This window comes from Phoxinus phoxinus (genome assembly GCF_949152265.1).
Source record: "Phoxinus phoxinus genome assembly, chromosome: 9".
Classification (NCBI taxonomy): Eukaryota; Metazoa; Chordata; class Actinopteri; order Cypriniformes; family Leuciscidae; genus Phoxinus; species Phoxinus phoxinus.
Window position 1 is genome coordinate 11,413,489 of NC_136884.1, and position 20,339 is coordinate 11,433,827.

At 37.5% G+C, this 20,339-nt stretch overlaps 5 protein-coding genes across 10 annotated transcripts in view; 3 read left to right on the plus strand and 2 right to left on the minus strand.

Moving 5' to 3' along the window:
• Positions 1-2,437, plus strand: part of itfg2 (integrin alpha FG-GAP repeat containing 2) — a 40,640-nt gene extending 38,203 nt beyond the window's left edge. Inside the window, exon 15 of one of the 2 annotated variants that reach the window (XR_013799087.1) lies at positions 911-2,437. The gene's annotated coding sequence lies outside the window, so the exon portion shown is untranslated. The remainder of the gene's footprint in view (positions 1-910) is intronic. The other variant, XR_013799088.1, reaches the window with a different exon arrangement.
• Positions 193-6,341, minus strand: klhl42 (kelch-like family, member 42). Of its 4 annotated transcripts, none has more exons than XM_079623986.1 (4): positions 6,329-6,341; positions 2,805-3,506; positions 2,575-2,720; positions 193-1,500 (listed from the first exon to the last, which is right to left on the minus strand). In XM_079623986.1, exons 2-4 carry the CDS (start codon positions 3,455-3,457, stop codon positions 1,043-1,045), a joined length of 1,257 nt encoding a protein of 418 aa, XP_079480112.1. In that variant the 5' UTR covers positions 3,458-3,506; positions 6,329-6,341; the 3' UTR covers positions 193-1,042. The 4 variants fall into 4 exon arrangements, with proteins under 4 accessions (XP_079480112.1, XP_079480111.1, XP_079480110.1 ...); XM_079623985.1 differs by having other exon boundaries at positions 2,527-2,720; XM_079623984.1 differs by lacking the exon at positions 6,329-6,341 and having other exon boundaries at positions 2,805-4,756.
• A 67-nt stretch (positions 6,342-6,408) lies between these two features.
• Positions 6,409-12,217, plus strand: cwf19l1 (CWF19 like cell cycle control factor 1). 2 transcript variants are annotated; one of them, XM_079623979.1, is made up of 14 exons: positions 6,409-7,381; positions 7,551-7,635; positions 7,727-7,811; positions 7,903-8,004; positions 8,157-8,371; positions 8,461-8,576; positions 8,655-8,739; positions 9,232-9,381; positions 9,851-9,980; positions 10,121-10,200; positions 10,341-10,550; positions 10,904-11,023; positions 11,295-11,392; positions 11,530-12,217. In XM_079623979.1, exons 1-14 carry the CDS (start codon positions 7,359-7,361, stop codon positions 11,672-11,674), a joined length of 1,644 nt encoding a protein of 547 aa, XP_079480105.1. In that variant the 5' UTR covers positions 6,409-7,358; the 3' UTR covers positions 11,675-12,217. The 2 variants fall into 2 exon arrangements, with proteins under 2 accessions (XP_079480105.1, XP_079480106.1); XM_079623980.1 differs by having other exon boundaries at positions 8,157-8,309; positions 11,530-11,946.
• A 253-nt stretch (positions 12,218-12,470) lies between these two features.
• washc3 (WASH complex subunit 3) lies at positions 12,471-16,084 on the plus strand. The gene is made up of 7 exons (XM_079623452.1): positions 12,471-12,702; positions 12,833-12,931; positions 13,025-13,090; positions 13,581-13,691; positions 14,801-14,917; positions 15,029-15,093; positions 15,208-16,084. Exons 1-7 carry the CDS (start codon positions 12,652-12,654, stop codon positions 15,299-15,301), a joined length of 603 nt encoding a protein of 200 aa, XP_079479578.1. The 5' UTR covers positions 12,471-12,651; the 3' UTR covers positions 15,302-16,084.
• A 59-nt stretch (positions 16,085-16,143) lies between these two features.
• dram1 (DNA-damage regulated autophagy modulator 1) lies at positions 16,144-20,097 on the minus strand. The gene is made up of 7 exons (XM_079623451.1): positions 19,801-20,097; positions 18,798-18,865; positions 18,059-18,201; positions 17,655-17,832; positions 17,397-17,455; positions 17,200-17,292; positions 16,144-16,655 (listed from the first exon to the last, which is right to left on the minus strand). The coding sequence occupies exons 1-7, from the start codon at positions 19,929-19,931 to the stop codon at positions 16,614-16,616; spliced, it is 714 nt and encodes a 237-aa protein (XP_079479577.1). The 5' UTR covers positions 19,932-20,097; the 3' UTR covers positions 16,144-16,613.
• Positions 20,098-20,339: the final 242 nt, after the last annotated feature.

Below are 20,339 nucleotides of genomic sequence, written 5' to 3' on the forward strand. Positions count from 1 at the left end.
CACTTTGGATCTTAAAGGCACAGTTCACCGAAAAATGAAAATTCTGTCAGCGTTTACTCACCCTTTCCTCTGCAAAACACAAAATAAGATTGTTTGAATATTTATTGTTTTATTATTTACTGTTTTTGTCCTTATAATGAAAGCAAAACAATACTGGATCCCATTACTTTCACTTTATGGACAAAAAAAATAAAAATAAACTAAGACATTCATACAGGTTTGGAATGAAATAAGGGTGAGTAAATGATCTGATTGTTTTATTTTGGGGTGAACTACCTCTTTAATGTCTCATTTGGGGCCTTAATTACCCTTCATGTTAAGTTGTTTAATTGGCTTGTGCAAGTTTAGTGTTCATTGAATCTGCAGACTCTATAAATCAGAAGCCTTCACTTGTGCATCTGTATACTAGTAGTAATATATGTCATGTTTTATATCATTAAGATCCTGTACATGCAATTAGTAGATTCATGTGCAAGTTGAAAATGTTCAGTGCAACTCTAATAGTGTTCTCTCTTTTTGCCAAGATAAATTAAATGATATATTTACTGAATATATTTTAAACTGCTTTTGAATACAAGGGCACTTTCACAGAACTTCTGATGGAGATATTAAATATATATTATTTTTTTACTTTTTCTTTTTAAACGATTTTATTCATCAAAGTCAAAATGTTGACCTTTATTTAGAATAAAAAGCACTATTATCATTTAGGGCACTATTTTACCTAAATAAAAATAAATACATATTCTGTCATAATTTCCTCACCCTCATGTCATTCCCAACTTCTCTGTGGAACAACATTTAATGATCAATAATGTTCAAGCCACTCGTTTTTGGAATAAAATGAGGGTGAGGAAATGATGACCAGATTTTCATTTTTGGCTAAATATCGCTTTAATATCTCCTGCAGGTTCTTTGTGCTGGCTGATCATTCTGATCTAGTAAACTGGTCCTTGTCCTTTCTGAAGTGGCTGGGCTCGCTGCAATAGAATCCGTGTGTCCCAGCAGTCTGCAGTCTTCTCCAGATCCCCAGAGCGCAACCTCAGAGGACGTTGGGCAGGTAGAGTGAGCAAAGCAGCATGTTCTGTCCCAGAGCAGGGAAACGTCTGAACGCCTCCCAGGCATCGGAGAAAATGTTGTATTTGAGGAAGACGCGGTGCTCCAGGCTGGTTGGAAGGCTGACGTCTCTGCTCATGATGTAGATGCCGTCGTTGTGCAGCGTGCAGGTGAGGTTCAAACCCGACTTCGACGTGTTCTCCTTAAGTTGCAACAATTCTCCCGTCTGCACGTTGTAGGACTGTACCGTCAGCATGTCCTCCGTATGGCTTAGCCTCCGCCATCCCATTTCTGCAGGTTCTAGCTCATGCGTGTAGCCACCCACTAGGTAGATGGTGTCCTCCACTGAGAGCATCTGCTGCTTGCGCACATGAGCCGAACACGAATGGAACACGGACCATGTGTCCGATGCGGGGCAGTAGCGCAGCACGCTGGTGTTCCTATCTGTCAGATATTAGGAGAAAAACTCTGAGATGATGGAATGGCAATTTAAAGTCAGCATGGAACATAAAACTGCAATCGTCTTTTCTTTCCTACTGTGATGTGTATATATGAGCAAAACTGTATTCATGTATTTAATAAAAAATTGACGAATTAAAAAAAATATTGATGTGCATAGATAAAACAATTTTAATAAACATTGCAATATTCCATAAAATAAAAGAACAGTTCATTTTGATTTCATGGTGACTTTTTGTGAATTTTTTCTGATGTGTTCATTGTTTGGCTAGGCTACATCAGCCATTTATCAGTTATCACCCATAACAATTTAATAATTTTAATATCCGTACAAGTTTATCTTTGACTGATAGATGATGGCAAAAAAAAATCTAAGAGTAAAAATAGGGGAAATGAGAATGCATAAGAAAATATTTTGAATAGCCTATATATTGAATATATACCATTAAAAATATATATTTTCTCATTTAATATATTTTATTCTCATATTTTTTGCTTTTAGATTACATTTGCGATAATCTAACACTCACTTAAAGCGAGTAATCTTATACCAATACAAAAATTGTGGCCAATTACATTAATTATTTTTCATGTTATAACAGATAAATAACTGGTAATAAAATTCTATAATATTTTATCTAAATAAATTCAATAACACCAATTATATTTAATGCTACAAGTGAATTCAATTTAGCCATCATTACATAATATACTGTATGAAAAATGGATATTCATTTTAAGAGCTTTTTTTTTTTAATTGAGAGTCAAATGATGTAAAATGACATTTAAATGTTAAAATTGATTAAAAAGTGTGATAAATGTTTGCATATACTTTTTTCTTTGGAATAACATACATAGTTCACAATACTACCAGTCACGTAAAAGAAAGTAAATGAAGTCTAATGCCTGTTAGTGTGTGTGTGTGTGTGTGTGTGTGTGTGTGTGTGTGTGTGTGTGTGTGTGTGTGTGTGTGAGTGTGAATGAACCCATCTCTCAGACAGTAAGACACACCTCTAGAGGTATAACCGCCCATGACGAAGATCATGCCCTGACACTCACAGGCAGAGAACTCGGCGAGAGGTTCGGGCAGAGACGCCACACACGTCCACCAGTCCTGCTCGGGACTGTAGCACTCCACCGTCCCCAGACAATGACCTCCAACCGCATACAGCTTCCCACTCACGGCCAGGAGCTTGAAGTTTGATCTGGACACCAAAAGAGCACTTACTGAACTGATCCCTTGCACTAGACAAACCACAAGTAAATTGGACACATCATGAGTGAATTACCTCTTCTGGTTCAAAGGTGCCACATGGTTCCACTCATTCTTGGAGGGGTTGTAGCAGTGGGCCACCGAGATCTCCTGACTTGTCATTCTGTATCCCCCAACAATAAACAAGTAGTTGTCCAGCACAGCAGATCCGTAACCTCGGACATTGATCATGTCTGGAGGGAGATTGTTGGCTAGAGGTTTCCAGCGTTGCTCTAGCTCATCATACCTCAACATGGACCACGGCTCGTCCTGGTTTGCCAGATCCAGACAGGTGTCAGTGAAATCCCCTATTGCTACTAAAGTGGCCGTACCTTTCATGCGCACATCTCGGATCTGATCCCGCAGAACAGGTGGCAACATCTTGAACTCTGGCCTGCGCAGCATGAGATGATAATAGCAGCTCATGAATTTCAAACAAGCATTCCTAAGATCATGCATCCCGTAGACTTCAGAGAGGTTGGAGAGCTCGACGCAATTCTCCTGCCTGATTTCCGAGAGGAGCAGTTTTAAGATGGAAGTGACTTGCAGAAAGGATGCGGTTTCGATCAGGTCCTCCAGAGTCTCGGTGGCCACCTGAACTTTGGAGGTGTTGATGAACTCCAGCACCAGCTCGAGCCCCGGCGTGCTCAGTCCCCGAAGCTGCACCGAATCCTCCGCGGACTCGCGCATCCCCGAGCTGTACAGCGCGCGGAAGTAATCGCTCTTCTCGATCAGTTTGCTTTTCATAGGCGTAATTGTATGGGGGGACAGGGGGACACGTCCCCCCCAATATTCAAAGAAGGACAATTTGTCCCCCCCAATATTTGATCATACTGTTATGATTGATTATGCGGGCAATATCGATGTCCGAAAATATAAAATCCCGGCCGGTCTATTTCCCAAATCCATTCGACTGGCCTTACTTACAGATTTCGCGCTCCTAACTCTTCTTCTGTTTGGTTTCTCCTAACTCACTGACGGTCAGTGTTGCCAGATTGGGACGGTGATTTCCAGCCCAACCGCTCACCAAAACCCGCCCACTCCAAGAAAAAACCGCCCAAAATTTTACTACCAAAATAATGTGATATAATTTTATGGCCATGTCATTCAAGGTAGATAAGCACAATTTGTATCTCCTTAAAACAAAATAACGATGGTAAATTAAAAATTAAAAATAAACAAATTTCCAAGGAAAACGCATCAAACCAGGGCAATAATTAAAGAGAATTAGCAAATATGACTTTAAATGTCGAGGTGGACACTGTCAAAACGGCAATCAAGAAATGAACAATGACTTTAGCCCTCGGAAGAACACATTGCAGAACATAACGCAGAATTTAGCAGTCAAAACTGATTCATCGTTGATTCAAACCTTTTTCAGCAGCTTTCAGGGACAAGAGTGCATGCAGTCTGGACGGTGTAAAAATGGCAGATGTCTGGTTAGGCTAGTGTGCACATGACATGACCATGGAAATGACTCTGTGTCGTCCCATATTCAGTTTCAATTCAAGTAATTAAACTGTGCTCTCCTCTCAGTTATTCACCATCAAGTCATCAACCCCCACATGTGTACGTTTATTGCTCACTATCTAAATTTTTACTGTAGATGCAATTTACTGCATGTCACTTTGGCATTAGCGATCATCACTTGAATATACAGCTACAAGTTATCGCGCTAAATCGCGTCTTCCTGCTGATCCCTCGTTGATTGGCTGAAAGTGCGTGCTCGCCGGTGACGTCAACACCAACGCCAGCTGACTCTGCGCTGCGTGTGTGTGTGTTGTAATGTCATGATGACCGATTGTATGCACTACATGCACACTTTAGTTTAGTTTTTTAACCAATTATACTTTAAAATGTAGATGTTTGAAAACCGCCGAACTGACCCCAAACCAGCCCAAATTTTGTCCACCCGCCCAAACCCTTTTTTACCCGCACAATCAAATTCAAAACCGCCCAATTGGGCGGGAACCCGCCCAATCTGGCAACACTGCTGACGGTGCACGAGCTACTAAAGGTATAGGGAAAACATGACATGGATTTCAGGAGAAATAGGTTTTTGTTCATGTAGCCTACTATACATTAACAAAAACCTATTTCTCCTGAAATCCATGTCATGTTTTCCCATTACCTTTAGTAGCTCGTGCACCGTCCGTGAGTTAGGAAAAAAACAAACAGAAGAAGAGCTAGGAGCGCGAAATCTGAAAGACATTTGGCACATATATCTGAATGGTAAATATCCTGTATTTGGCTGACATAATCCCTTAGATAACGATGAATTTCACTAGAATTTCGAATTGTAGAATTTGTGAATTTCGACTGTAATACTATACACATACAGCTTGTATGAATGGGAGGGACTATTGACAAGCTATAGCCGACAGCTAGCTAACGTAACTGTACGTTTTTTCTCTCTCGATACCATCGTACTATCAATTGATTTTGATTAATATGCGATTTTTTTTTTACTGAAATCCGTGTTTTGAATGAATCATTTGATTCAATGAATGAATCGGCAAATCGGTTGAATAAATGACTCCAACAACTCGCTTATTAAGACAGTGACTCACTGCCACCTACTGGCGGGTTTAGTTTCATATTTAATGAATAGCTTTATTTATGCAATTGCACATTAAGTGTAAATATATAGTAATGCCAGTTCGGATGCCGCTTCTGTGTCACCTCTGCACTGCAAGGATGGATTTTAATTTAATTATTTAATTTGACAGTGGTGCTGTGTTATTCTAATAGAATTTAATTTGAATGTTAGAATTTGACATAAAAGGTGATGCATACCTCTAAATACGTTTAGAAATAATTTCCATATTTAGGTGAAAATGTCCCTGGAAATCAATTTAAGGTGGCAAATATTGCCCCTTAATAAAAATGTTAATTTCAGTCACTACTGTGAACTGACCACTGCATAGAATATGTTAAATATGAATATCTTCGTGAGTCTGCTGTCAACAATGCAAATGTAAATGTAAACAACAGGCCTAAACCAGCCAGGGTACCAGTACAAAATCAGTAAAATATCATCTAATGGTATTATCAACAAAACTTTGAAAATATAGAGATATATTTTTGTTAATATTGCACACCCCTAATGTACAGTATTAATTTTGATTTCTTCAGGTCTTAAAAAGGTCTTAAAAAGCCTTAAATTTGACTTAAAAAATGTGCAGATACCCTGATTAGTACATAACTGTTTTACTATCATTGCTCAAGACTTGATATTAGAAAATTGTTATCCTGTAACAGTAATTTAATAAAAATGTTTATAGCCACTATATGTTTATAGAAGAATATAAGAGAGAGATCATGGCCGCTTTGTTGTCAATTCAGGCTTGTAATTGATGCCGATGCTGTAATCATTACAGGGTGAGTATACGTTGGTTTGACGATCCGATGTAATAAAATTCCTTGTTGTGTTATACAATTACAAACATTCGGACTCTGACGTTTATTTTATTTTGAATCAAAAAATGTGTGCATGCGCCAACACAAAAAGTCCCACAGCTGTCCCCCCCAATGTGTGATTGACAATTTCGCCCTTGTTGCTTTTACTCACATTGTACGTTTTGTCATCCATCACGATCTCTATAATCTGCTCGGGGGATGTCATGTCTCCTGTTCTGGGGTCAGCGGCTGTGATTAGAGACGCGTTTTCATCCTGCGATGCCAAAGCCTATATATGGAAATATTCAGCGCATAGAATCCGAGTCTGCCCATATGCATGCATAGATCTCATAAACAATCGCGTCTTTTGAAAACAAACGGATGGCATGCATACTAAAGGAATTGTTCTATATAAATTAATCTGCTTGTTTAAACATGTTTAATTTGGCAGGTTTATACAGTCAGCTAATGTGCATTCCTGAACTAAATCGATATATTGTTTATCGACTCTTTTGTTTAAACGCAGTTCTTATCGGCAGAAATCTATGTCGTGGTATACATAATATGGCAGTTTATTTTCTTTTATTACGTTACATTGTACTCTTCGGGATTTCAAATGTAAATCAGTTCCTGTTTTGGTCTCGTGGTTTGTGTTGCGTCAAGTGGTGTCCTGCTCGCCCCAGTTTTGCGCAGTCGTATGTTTTTTAAATCTACATAATAATGTTATATGAACGCATAAGAAAAACATATTTTAGTTTGTTTGAGTCTATACATTATAAATGTTCAATTTAACCGATAAAATTACACTATAAAGTGATAATCGCTGGAGCAAATATTGCGAATAATGTGCGCATTGTGGAAGCGTTTAATACGCTTTTACTGTGTCACCCTGGTATTTCTTCCGGAGAGAAACTTGATGTGCGTTTAGGTTTGTAATATATATTATCGTGTTTAAAAATAAATATTCTTTAAATATTTTACTTTCTCTAATGTATGTAATAATGTATAGCACCAAAAAAAACGAATAAACAAAAACTCATCTTCAGATGTATGTTTCATAGTGAGCGGTCGAAATAATTTGTCCCCGTTACCACAGGGTTTATTTTGTCGACGCACACAATTTAACGCCAATGCTCAGACACAAGCGTCTTTAATTTTAAGAGTCTTTAAGGAAGATTTATATTTTCTCGGTATGGAAGACAAGGCTTTACGAGTGTAAGTTTTGATTTTGGGTTAAAACACGTCGTATGTGAATGCTAGCTGGCTCGTTACCCATCTCAATAAGTAATTTACAGTCATAAATAACAGCATAGGCGGTAACGTTACATGTAATAAACCAATGTGTTTTGTTTCCACGCTGCTTTAATGTTTCATTCCCTCTCAGTCTCGCTTGTGGTGACGTTGAAGGAAGAATAAATGCTTTGTTCAACCGGGTGAACGCTATTCAGAAAAAGAGCGGGCAATTTGATGTGAGTGTGCACGTGTATCTTACTTATTTTGAAGCGAGAAAGAGAGAGAGAGAGAGAGCTGTGGGTTTAATTAGACGGTTTTGTTTTTCAGTTGCTGCTGTGTGTTGGAGACTTTTTTGGAACCTCCCCCGAGGCTGAATCGGAATGGGAAACATACAAATCTGGTGCAAAAAAGGGTAAGGTTTCCTTGTATATCTTTAAAATGTATTCCTTTAATCACACCAAACAAATGTACTGAATTAAACTGTGCTCTTTCTAAACCCCCAGCACCAATTCACACATATATTCTCGGCGCAGCCAGCCAAGAGACTGTGAAGTATTTCCCAAACTCTGATGGCTGCGAGTTGGCAGACAACATCACATGTTTGGGTAAGATGGATCTATAACCTGTCATCTTTAGAAAACGTATGTCTTTGCTGTTTTCGTTTAGCTTAATATGCATGTATGTTATTATGCATGTATGTGTTGTTGGGCTCAGCTTTGTCAACTTGAGATAGATGATTAGGCTTGTTTTTTCCTAGGTCGAAGGGGCATTTTCACGGGTGCATCGGGGCTTCAGATCGCCTATGTCAGTGGCAGAGAATCACAACAGGAACCTGCTCCCTCACACTGCTTTACCCGTAAAGATCTCAGTACCCTGGTGGCTCCTCTGTTGTCCAACTCCAAATTTCGAGGTGTGGACATTCTCCTGTCCTCGCAGTGGCCTCGAGGCGTGTGGCAGTACGGAAACAGTCCCGTCAGTGCTTTGTTGTGCTTGTTTAATACATTTCTCAGGTATTTTCTGTGCGTGTGCTTAAGAATCATTTACTTTCTTGCAATTTTCAGGAAACTGATACAAAGTATTGTGGAGTTTCGACCATCGCCGATCTCGCTGACAAGCTGAAGCCCCGCTACCATTTTGCGGGACTGGAAGGGGTCCATTATGAGAGGCTGCCCTACAGGTGTGCTATTACAGCATCTGGAAATGTTTGACTTTTTTCAAGTACTCTTTGTCTTACAAAATGTGTATACACTTACAGGAATCATGTGGTCCTTCAACAGAATGCTCAGCATGTCAGTAGATTCATTGCCCTGGCAGCAGTCAACAATCCTGCCAAGAAGAAGGTATTTTTGTTTCTTTGTATGTTTTTGTAATTTGTGTGTGTGTGTGTGTAAAACATTTTTATTACTGATATTATTAGATATGATAATGATGTATGATATTACATTTTCTAACGCATTTTGTCATCATCTAACACTGAACTTAAAGTCAGTATAATTTCACCATAGTAATAATATTTCACTTTATCTCTCTTTTTTAAAATTCTTTATTTTGGTGTATCGCTTTTTCAAGTAGTTAAAAAAATAGCATATATATATATATAATCGTCCATTTTCATGCTGCTTATTATGATTTTATTTTTTATGTATTTTACTTTTAATTTTAGACAAAATAGTTAAAAAAAAGTTAATATTTGCCTTAACATGAAAACAACTAATGCACAGATTTTGTTTTATATCCGTGCATCCCTACATAATATTCAATTTTGAATGAAGACCTGTGGTGCATGGAGACTGAATTCATGGTTTAACTGTACAGTTTATCTGTTCTCTCAGTACTTGTATGCATTCAACATTGTCCCGATGAAAACCATGGACCCCACAGAGTTAGTCAAACAACCTCAGGATGTCACAGAAAACCCCTACAGGAAACCTACGAAAGATGGGAAGAAAGAAAGACCGTCACCCTCTTTGGCAGACGTGGAGGTGTGTGTACAGTTTTTACTTTACTTATAGAATTAGTATGCAGGTGATGTATTATTGCTCATCAAGTTTGGGGTCAGTATGATTTTTTTTTTTTTTTTTACATATCCTTTTATGCTTCAAAATCAAAAATTCAGTAAAACCGTAATATTGGGAAATATTTCCATTCAAAATAACAGATTCCTATTTTAATATATTTTAAAATGTAATTTATTCCTGTTATGCAAAGCTGTATTTTCAGCATCATAACTCCAGTCTTCAGTGTCACATGATGCTTCAGAAATCATTCTAATGATTTGGTGCTCAAGAAACATTTCTTATTATCAATGTTGAAAATAGTTGTGCTGCTTAATATTTTTGTGGAAACTGAGATAACATTTTCAGGGTTCTTTGATCAATTTCTTAACTGTCACTTTTGATTAATTTAATGCGTCCTTGCTGAATAAAAGTATTAATTTCTCTTTTTGATCAGGAGGAACCAGCATCCCAGTTCTTTTTTGATCTGGGGGAGAAGAAACCATATCACCAGCAACATCAACATGGCAGGAAGAGACAATCGGACGGGGACAGACCCAATCAGCCCAAACAGCCCAGAAAACCCCGTGAGTCTGTTCACTTCTCAGAGGTGGTCTAATGGATCAAGCTGAACTATTTTTATATGTTGATTTGATTTTGGGGAGGATTTGAATTTATTTTTGCTTGCTGCTCTTGACACAGACCTTGATTTCTGCTTTTATAACAGCACAGCCCACTGGACCCTGTTGGTTCTGTCTTGCCAGTCCAGAAGTCGAGAAGCACTTGGTCATAAGCATCGGAACACACGTCAGTCCACAAAATATGCATTCAGCTGCCCAGTGTCACTTTAGAAAGCATTTAAACATAAAAATATATCAACTGATAAATTACAGACTTCTCTCCTGTTGCTTTTTCATGTCGATCTAATGTCAGTATTCTATTTCCAGTGTTACGTGGCTCTCGCTAAGGGTGGTCTTACTCCTGACCATGTTCTCCTGCTGCCCATCGGACATTACCAGTCAGTGGTGGATTTGGCATCAGAGGTGGTTGAAGAGATGGAGAAATACAAGAGCGCCGTCAAGAAGTTCTGTAAAAGCAGAGGCCAACGGTGCGTCTTGTTTGAGAGGAACTACCGCAGCCAGCACCTTCAACTACAGGTCCATACAAAATATTGTCATTCATAATGAGATTGTGGTGTCTGCCTGAACAGACTGACCTGCACAGATCCCAGGTCAGTCTAAACAGCACCACATATACAAAAAAGAGAGTCTGGTAAACTTATAGCAGTGCGGAGAGTGTGAGAGACGCCCCACCTTCCACCAATCACAGACTCCAACATAATTTCATCAGTTTAAGTCTGAGTGGATAGACAATCTGTCTGCATTGATGAGTAACCATTTCTGAGGGACGTGTTCCCAATGATGACCAAATACACGATTTCCTAAAGTTATGAGAAAGCAGTGCATAATGGATTTAACGGACAGAAACTTCTCCTCTTCGTCATCCTCAGGTTGTGCCGGTGCCCATGGAGAAGTGCAGTACAGAAGACATCAAGGAGGCGTTCATGACACAAGCTGAAGAGCAGCAGATGGAACTGATGGAGATTCCAGCTCATACAGACCTCAAACAGGTACACACCATCTGTCTCCCTCAGGCTGAACACTTCTATTGTTCATAGAATCCATTATTAATATGATTATATAAAAAATATAAAAAAATAAAAATGTATGTATCATATGTCATGTGGGAAGCGTCTTGTTTGTGCACTCTAAATCCAAAGTGTCTAAATTCCTCCCTGTGAACTATACAACATTATCTCTGTAGGGAATGAGTGAGCAAGTCATGATGATACGTTTTCTGTAAAGATGAACTGTAACTAACAATAATATCCCACATTGCAGATTGCTCCTCCAGGAACACCCTACTTTTATGTGGAGCTGGATACAGGCGAGAAGCTGTTTTATCGCATCAAGAAAAATTTCCCTTTGCAGTTTGGCAGGTAGTTGTTTACACTGGCACAGTTCATCAACTGTGGGCAGTCATACATCAGTTATAAACATTAGTATGTGTTTGACCTGATTGCAAAAACATGCCTCAACATAACCACCTGTTTATATCCTGTGTGTGCTGTCACAGGGAAGTGTTAGCGAGCGAGGTGGTGTTGAACATCCCCATGCGAGCTGACTGGAGAGAGTGTAAATGTACAAAGGAAGAGGAGGAGGATCAGGCCAAAAAAGTGCGCTCTGACTTTGAGCCCTTTGACTTCGCAATTGATGACTGAGCAACACTTCAGATACATCTGACTTTAACACCTTCAATCATGTTTATGAACTCCCTAAATGTGTCCACAACTGCTTATTTTATCTTTTTATTCTTTTTAAATTTTGCACTATAGGTGCTTTCCTCTTCCTTTCATCTGGCAACAGTTAGGAAATTACTGTTGTCACAGTGGTCTTTTAAAATATATCTTTGTTTTGGTGATGTATCAATCTGTTGGATGCCAATAATTGTGGAATTTTGTTTTGTGACTCCTAATTAAATTAATTTTTCAAATTTGTAAAATCTGCATTTTTTTCTATCTTGTAGTAACAGTGTGGTGTTCGTCCTCTGCTGGTGTTGATGTCATTTTCTTGGTCTACAGTGGGTCTACTATGTAGCAAGAATCAAACCCCTGAGTTTTTACAGTTATTTGTACTTTGTACACAAACAGTTCTGCTGTCTGAAATATAACCCGTCGTGTGTGTGTCACAATGGTTAAATCTTAGTAATTAATTAGAAATAGTAAAGTAATCAATTATATATAACGTATCTGCGCACTTATTATTAATTGCAATAATTATTAATAAATAAAACTCAACATTTACTCGAATGCTACATTTCTTAAAATCGACTTAAGGTTTTTGGGAGCGGACTTTTATTATGGTAACGTGGAAGTGTTAAGGACTTTTGAGTTACAAGCAAACGTAAAAAGTTAAATATATAAATATGTGAAAAAAGATTTGCATTCAAAATATAACATTTATTAAACAATGAATTATTCTTTAATTTTATTTGTAACACAAAACAGTATTTTTATTAAGGTTAGAAGGGTTTGAGAACTTTTATTATGTTCAGAACGCGGAAGCACTGCAGTGAAGTCACGTGAGGAGGTATTTATTTTCACAACGATGCATTTGATGCGCACTGCCAACTCGTTTAAGACATTTAACGCGTAAAAATCTGTGTCTGTGATAATTAAAACGCAACAGAGTTGCTGAAATGGACGAGGACGGATTACCCATTGTGGGATCAGGAATAGATCTTACAAAGGTGAGGGTTTCACTTTGCAACATCAGCTGCTGCTCACATGATCGTCTGACACCTATGAATTGTTTTTCACATAACTTATATGTGCACAAAGCATCTGGTCTGAAACTGATCATATATTTACTTTCTTAAGGTTCCCGCCATTCAACAGAGAAGAATCGTAGCTTTCCTCAATCAGTTCATAGTCCACACAGTCAGGTTCCTGAACCGCTTTTCCACAGTTTGTGAGGAGGTATGTTCACCTGTCAGCACATCATCTTTACAGTAACATTCACCATATACGTTCTGGGAAGTGTCAGTGACCTGGTGGAATTTGCTTTTACAGAAGCTGGCATCAGTATCACTACGAATCCAGCAGATTGAGACCACATTAAGCATTTTGGAAGCAAAGGTAAGTCAAGGCACTTAAGGGGGTTTTCATGGTCCGTGAAAAGTGAAAGTGTTTTATTAATAACTTAATTAAAACAATAATTAAGAATAAGATTGAAATAAAGATAAATACACGAACATTACATTCAAACAAATAAAATTAGATTTTAAATAATTAATACAAATTAAATGTAAGATTACAAATAATAAAAAAAAATTATAAAAATAAATAAATTAACAGTGGATTAAAACAACTGAGAAAATAAATAAAATATTTTAGATCGATTCATAATATGAATTTTTCACAGTATAAATTGGGTCTTTACTCATGAAACTATATGCCTTTTAAATGTCAGGATAGGGGTCTCTCGCACTAGAATGATCATATTTGGGGGTCCGTGGTATCTAAAAGATTCAAAACCTCTGACTCAAGGAACATGCCTTTATGAATACCTTCTCTTTTTAAGCTTATCTAAGTTGATTTCATGAAACAATGATTTATGCATTTTCAGTTAGCCTCTATTCCTGGTTTGGAAGAAGTGACCGTGGATGGAGTGAGAGCACCTGCGGTGACAAACGGCCCCGCAGTGGAAGGCAGTCGTGCGGCAGGTCCCCCTGTTGAGGTAATGGTTATTCTGATATATTTAATGTCTTCATCCATTTATCCCACTGCATTCTGAGGTTGTTATAACATAATGGCACTCATAGAAAGACCTCCAGTCAGTATTAAAGGGCACCTATTATGCCCCTTCTCACAAGATGTAAAATAAGTCTCTGTAAAATAAGTGTGTATGTGAAGTTTTAGCTCAAAATACCCCACAGATAATTTTTTACAGCATGTTTAGATTGTCATTTTTTGGGGGCTGAGAAAAACGCTCCATTTTAGTGTGTCTCCTTAAAAAAAAGTTAATGAGATGCGGTTCCACGCACAGGGGGCGGGGCCTAACCAGCTCGCCTCAGAGCCAGGAGTCAAGTCAAGTCATCTTCATTTATATTGCGCTTTTAACAATGTAGATTGTTTCAAAGCTGCTTTACAGAGATAAACGTATTATTTAAGGTAACAGATTGTTTTGGCTTTATAGCGGTTCTTGAATAATGTTATTTTCCAGCTAAAGTTAGTTTTGATTGCGAAGTACACAAAACACTTGTTACAACTAACAGTAAACAAATATATACACACCTTTTCAGTGGGTGCTTTATAAATTGGTAAACTATATCTGTAAAACGACTCGATGAGCTCGAGCTGAGTGCTCGCTCTCACTTTAATTTCTGCTGTGATCACGTTAGTCCTGTCGCTCTGGAGACTGTAAGCTGGATCACGAGAGCAGTTGTAAGTTACTGATTAATCCTGGAGTAACAACGAGAGTAAATGAAGACTGCTATGTTTATTCTAACATCCAAAAAACAAAACGCCTCAATCGCTTTCGGAGACATTCTACAGCTGCTCAGCGTCGAAACAATGGCGGACTGTGTCCAGCTCACTCAGGGCGGGTCTGTGCTCAAACCCCAGTGTCAATCAACAGTCGTGGGCGGGGCTTGTGCAATTCAACAGCTCGTTCTGAGACGGTGCTTATGATTTATGGGAATAAAAAAAAAAAAACACTGGTTGGACTTTTATCATTATAGGGTGGTTGTGTACACACACTGCCAACACACATTTATGTTCAAACACCATGTAAAAGTGAATTTTGCATAATAGGGGCCCTTTAATACAAGATCCTTTTCCATTCAGGCACCTCAGCAAACAAAAGTGGCCCCTCAGGAGCCGAAAGCAGAGGTCCCAGCGGAAAACATCATGACTGTAGCCAAGGACCCGCGATACGCCAGATACCTGAAAATGGTGCAAGTGGTATGCGTGTTTCTCTTAAGTCTCATCATTAATAAACCTACTCCCTAATTATGGCTGATGTCATGTCAAATGTGTATGCAAATGCCCACATTTTACTCCGTATGTTCACAGGGTGTTCCAGTTATGGCCATTAAAAATAAGATGGTATTGGAGGGTTTGGACCCTAGTTTGCTTGAGTAAGTGTTGATGACAGTAAACAAAATGATGCATGTGTTCAACATAATAAGTTGATTCTGTCACTTTATTATGAGCTGTTTATGTTGTAGCTAATAGATTTTTATATCCTTCAGCGCTCCTGATGCACCTGTTCCAGATGGTGGCAAAAAAGGCTTGGAAGAGCAAGATGATGACAGCTCAGGCAGCGAATCATCCTTCAGCGATTGATTGGCTCCGCCCCCTCCCACAGCTAATGAGCTTTGTGTTGGACTTGGCCTTCTGTATGTAGGCTGTCATGATTCTTGCTCATCTCAAAGCAGGGTTAATGCACTTGAATGTCCTTACAATGGACAGACATTAAGTGATGGCACTAAAAGGTCGTGCTATACATCATGGAGACGGCATACTTGACATCTGTACTGGTGGTTTCTGAGGGCAGTTGCTCACTAGGTGAGATCGCTGATGATTATGATTATATTTGATCCATTGCTACTCTCATGTGAATTCTGAAGTGTGTCATTTCTTGCCATGTACATATGTGTATCCAATAACAATAAAAAGATGCCACTGAGTGTTTTTATGAAAGGGCCACAAGCAGTCTTGTAAATCTGTTCAGAAATAGATTTTTTTTTAAATCTATTTTTTTTTCATCTCCATTTGGAACAATCTTGAATTGACTTTAAAACACGGTCATATCAACAAAATCCACATAAAGCACTATTTACTTTAGTTAGATTTGTTATGTTTCTAATGATACTAATTGTGTTACATAGCCATTGAAGATTAACTTATATTGTATGTTTAACATAGCCATTGAAGATGAACTTATATTGTCTTTTCCAAAGTAACTTATTAAAAGTTACATTTAAATTAATTTCAAAGAAATTTTTTAAACATACTATTATTCAAAAGTTCAGGCTTGAATAAAAAAAAAAAAGTATTTCATATGATCAATGCTCAAAACAGTTGTGCTGCTTTATTTCCTTGTTTCCTTTCGGTTTTATTTCTTTTTTCAGGATTCTTTGATGAATCGAAAATTCACTTCTCTTTAGCCATGCACATCATCATCATCATTATCATGTGTTTTTATTCCACAATTACAAAATCAGACACATTGTGCAATCAACGGACTTACATTCACATTACACAGCATAAAGAACAAAAGTAAAGAAAACGACCGTGGCTCACTCTCATCTGCGCTGAATTTTTGGAATGATCCAACCGAAGCAAAGATTGTTTAAATGCAAACATGAATGCTATTTTGTCTCGGTTGATTATAAAAGGAGAATCACTATGATGAAGCTTTATTAATTATTAGAGTGTATTACATTTCAAGTACGTTTCATGCCTTTTTCTCCCAAGACCAAAATGCAAGCTACAAAAATATACACTGCAAATGATTACACAGTACTGCAACAGATCTTTCAACGTGAAAAAAGCTAATAAGTTGTATAAAAAATACAGTTATATGAATAAAAATGCCCCAAAACCAGTGAAACATAACTCATCCAGTGACCGTATGATGTCACTGGATGAGTCATTAATACTCTATTAAATTAACAGTCAGTTTCAGAGTGAATTGCTGTAAAAAGAAATAAAAGAAATGTTAAGTTTATCTAAGTGATTAGAAATAATGTGAAAATCAATGATACCACACACACACACACACACACACTACTGTTCAAAAGTTTAGGGTCGGTAAGGTATTGTAATGTTTTTAAAGTCTCATGCTAACCAAGGCTGCATTTATTTGATCAAAATGCTGTATACATATTGCAAAATATTATTGCAAATTAAAATATCTTTATTATATTTCAATATTATGTTAAAAATTAAATTTATTCCTAAAATGGCAAAGCTGAATTTTCAACATCATTACTCAGTCTTGCATGATTCTTCAGAAGTCAATGAACATTCATTATTAAAAATGTTTTGCTTGATGAACAGATAGTTCAAAAGAGCAGCGTGTATTTGAAATAGAACATTATAATTGTCTTTACTGTTCCTTTTGATCAATTTAATGCATCCTTTCTGAATAAACACATTATAATTGATTTTCATTCATTTTTTTGACCCCCAAACCTTTTGAACTGTAGTGTAAGTCTCATCATGTCTTATGTACTCACCTGGAACTCTTGGATGTATGTTAAGAAGAAGAAGACAAAACTGAAGGCAGTGATCCATTCACACACAGCACTCACTACATGAAGTGTGTAGTCCTTCAGAAGCAGGGAAACAAGTAAAGCAACTTTAAACATTCAATATTACCTTTTCCTATAATCTGAGCTCTGAAATGTCTGGTGGTTAGTGACATGAAGTGTACCTTATCATCGATGTCCCAGTGAAGTTTGCTTGTCCCAACAGAAACGGCACAGAATATTGCTGGAAGGAGGCGTTAAAGACAAACAGTTTGATCTGAAATGTAAACAGTGCATGTCTTCACAAGGAAACCCTGCTGGGATCACAATACTGGATTTGGATGAATAGCCATGGAAGGAGATGCATGTTCATGCACATTTACATCGGCAAAACTATGTTCAGTATGTCAACCACCGTTGCACATAAGACTGAGAAAGGATACTGATAAAAGCAGCTATAAAGGCCACTGCAGCGGAGAATACACGGAAATGACACATCCACTTAGAAGGTCCGTAAGGATGAGCGCGGTACGAGATCACGCTCTGAATGATGGTGTATATAACTCCAAAGAGGAAAAATAGCAAAGCGCCCAAATCATGGACTTCCATCACCGTCGTCACCTAGAACACAACAGCGCACATGAGCGTCAGAGTCATCACACAACACAACATTTGTTGAAGAACCGCTTTTGTTCATACAGTGAAAGTCAATGGGGTCCAAAACAATATTGGAACACACTGACTTTCTTTATAGACACACACACACAAAAACACTTTTCAAAATATCTTTTTTTGTGTTCCACCAAAGAACGAAGGTGAGTAAATTCTGTGGCTAAACCTAACATACCTGAAATGTAGCAACCAAACACATGCCGACGCAAGAGATGATGCCAACAGCAAAAGAAGCCTTGTTCAGACGAGGTGACACGGCCCCGGTTCCCTCGTGGACTCTTTCCACAAATTTATATTCAGCATACATAGTAGCAAAGGCTGGAAAACAAATCCCCTGCACTTGAGTTTCATCAGTTTAAAGAACGGAAATCGCTGTGCAATACAGTCAACAATATTCACTCGTGCAATAAAACAGAATACATTCTCTGGATACTTCATGCAGGAAAGTGCATTGAAAATAGTAGTTATATCGGTTTTAAAGAAGTTGCCCTGGTGGCTGTTGCTCTGATAACCTGTGATTTGGCATTAGGTTTCATTTCTGCAGTTGTTGTTTGAGGTTTAGTGTGCAGTTTTGTTAAACACTGAACTCCAGCTGTGTGTCACGGGTGGGAAAACATTTGTGTTTTCGTTTTCAGCAGAAAGAGAAGTGAGACCAGAATGAGTGAGATTCCATTGTTACTAAAGAAACGTATATTTGAGACATTCCCACTGCTTTCCTCTCACATGTCAAAATCAAGCAGTTTGCGGTTGACTAAAAAGTTGCACAATTTCCAAAAGGTTGTGACACACAGATAGCAGTAAGGAGTTTCCTCAAGCTGCTGCTAGGAGATTAACTGTTCTCCTGAAATATGAGCTGGAAATCAAATCAAATCAAATCGAACTGAAATCAGAAAGTGGCTGTTTATCAGTCATACCTGCAAACGAAGTGATTGTCGACATGAATCCAAACACACAGCTCTCAGGTGGAGTTGCCCCTGTATCACTGAAAAAAGTAAACAGAAACGTTTACACAAATGATAATTAATAACATTTGGTTACACTTTATTTAAGGTGTCATTGTTACTGTGTAATTATATATTTAAGTACTGAGAAATATTACTCAACAACATATACTTACTATAGGGTTAGGGTAGGATTAGGGTTTGGTTGAGGGTTAGTTCAATGTAAATGAATTATGCATAATTTACTGTTATTACTATGGTAAGTACATGTAACAAGGATATGTCAAATAAAGTGTTACCGAACATTCACATACGAAGGAATTCAGAAACATTTAATCATAACCATGCAATACTTTGTATTAAAAATAAGCACACAAAATGTCCAGTTTACTGTATGACATTTAATAAAAGTGCAATCATGGCATCACCATTACAATACATTAATAGGTGACTTTGAAAATATGTATTATTACTTATTTATTTATTTTTAATATTTTTTACATTTTATTTTAAATAAGTATTTTAAATGTAAGTATTATTTTATGTTATTATTTTTAAATAATAAACTTAATAAAAAAATGTAGGGTGTTTTTTACAGGATATATTATATTAAATATGTGTTTTGTGTTTGCGGGTGTGTGTGTGTGATTGTATTATTATATTATATTATTTTAATCTTCTTTAGCATCTAGTTTGTCCGGTTTCCTGCACTGAATAGTAACCTTTTGAACACGAGCCACGTTCATCTTCTCAGTAGAAAACGAAACTAAACGAGCTGCCAGCAAAAACTTTTTTTCTCTCCCGAAATTCTTACAACTAGGAGCTTTATATGTAAATACCCGCTTAAAACATGGACTTGTAACTAATATTACAAGCTATTTCTGGGCTATTGTTATGTTAAGAGTTGTAAATTCGTCAAATCCAGATGTGTATCTAAACTAAAATCAAGCACAATATAAAAAAAGCATACACATACCTTATATAAGGAAAGACAACGTCAACATGTCCTTGAAACAATGCGATGATATAAGATACTATGAATGTGCTCGATGACCAGATTACCAGAAAAGTAGGTAAAAAGCACATTCCTTCCAAAAACCAAACCATCTCGCCGGAGGGCTGAGTGTGACCGGTGCATCACTAGTCACGGAGACAAAAGCAAAGAAAACATCACAGCAGAAAGATCAGATATTAAGACACAGACACTTGACTGAACACACAGTCTCGACGTTTATAACTGTATCTATAGTGTCACGTGTTCAATGGGAATCTCTCTCTTCCTCATTGTTAACCCATATAAATTGTCACCAACCGCAAATGTGAACAACACACTGAGTTTTTTTCTTTCTTTCTTTCTTTCTTTCTTTCTTTCTTTCTTTCTTTCTTTCTTTCTTTCTTTCTTTCTTTCTTTCTTTCTTTCTTTCTTTCTTTCTTTCTTTCTTTCTTTCTTTCTTTCTCTCTTTCTTTCTTTCTTTCTTTCTTTCTTTCTTTCGATAAACCTGTAACACTTTAAGG

Bases quoted from the DNA above. Each gene is read 5' to 3' on its own strand.
- klhl42 (XM_079623983.1), bottom strand. From the start codon at position 3,514: ATGAAAAGCAAACTGATCGAGAAGAGCGATTACTTCCGCGCGCTGTAC. The intron at 2,721-2,804 runs GTAATTCACTCA...TTTGGTGTCCAG, and splicing joins GCACCTTTGAACCAGAAGAG to ATCAAACTTCAAGCTCCTGG. The intron at 1,501-2,526 runs GTGTGTCTTACT...AATATCTGACAG, and splicing joins GGGCGGTTATACCTCTAGAG to ATAGGAACACCAGCGTGCTG.
- dram1 (XM_079623451.1), bottom strand. From the start codon at position 19,931: ATGGTTTGGTTTTTGGAAGGAATGTGCTTTTTACCTACTTTTCTGGTA. The intron at 18,866-19,800 runs GTATGTGTATGC...TACTTTTTTCAG, and splicing joins GTTGTCTTTCCTTATATAAG to TGATACAGGGGCAACTCCAC. The intron at 18,202-18,797 runs GTATGACTGATA...TTTGTTTTCCAG, and splicing joins GACAATCACTTCGTTTGCAG to CCTTTGCTACTATGTATGCT.
- cwf19l1 (XM_079623979.1), top strand. From the start codon at position 7,359: ATGGAAGACAAGGCTTTACGAGT. The intron at 8,005-8,156 runs GTAAGATGGATC...GTTTTTTCCTAG, and splicing joins AGACAACATCACATGTTTGG to GTCGAAGGGGCATTTTCACG. The intron at 8,577-8,654 runs GTGTGCTATTAC...ATACACTTACAG, and splicing joins TATGAGAGGCTGCCCTACAG to GAATCATGTGGTCCTTCAAC.
- washc3 (XM_079623452.1), top strand. From the start codon at position 12,652: ATGGACGAGGACGGATTACCCATTGTGGGATCAGGAATAGATCTTACA. The intron at 12,703-12,832 runs GTGAGGGTTTCA...TACTTTCTTAAG, and splicing joins CAGGAATAGATCTTACAAAG to GTTCCCGCCATTCAACAGAG. The intron at 13,091-13,580 runs GTAAGTCAAGGC...ATGCATTTTCAG, and splicing joins TAAGCATTTTGGAAGCAAAG to TTAGCCTCTATTCCTGGTTT.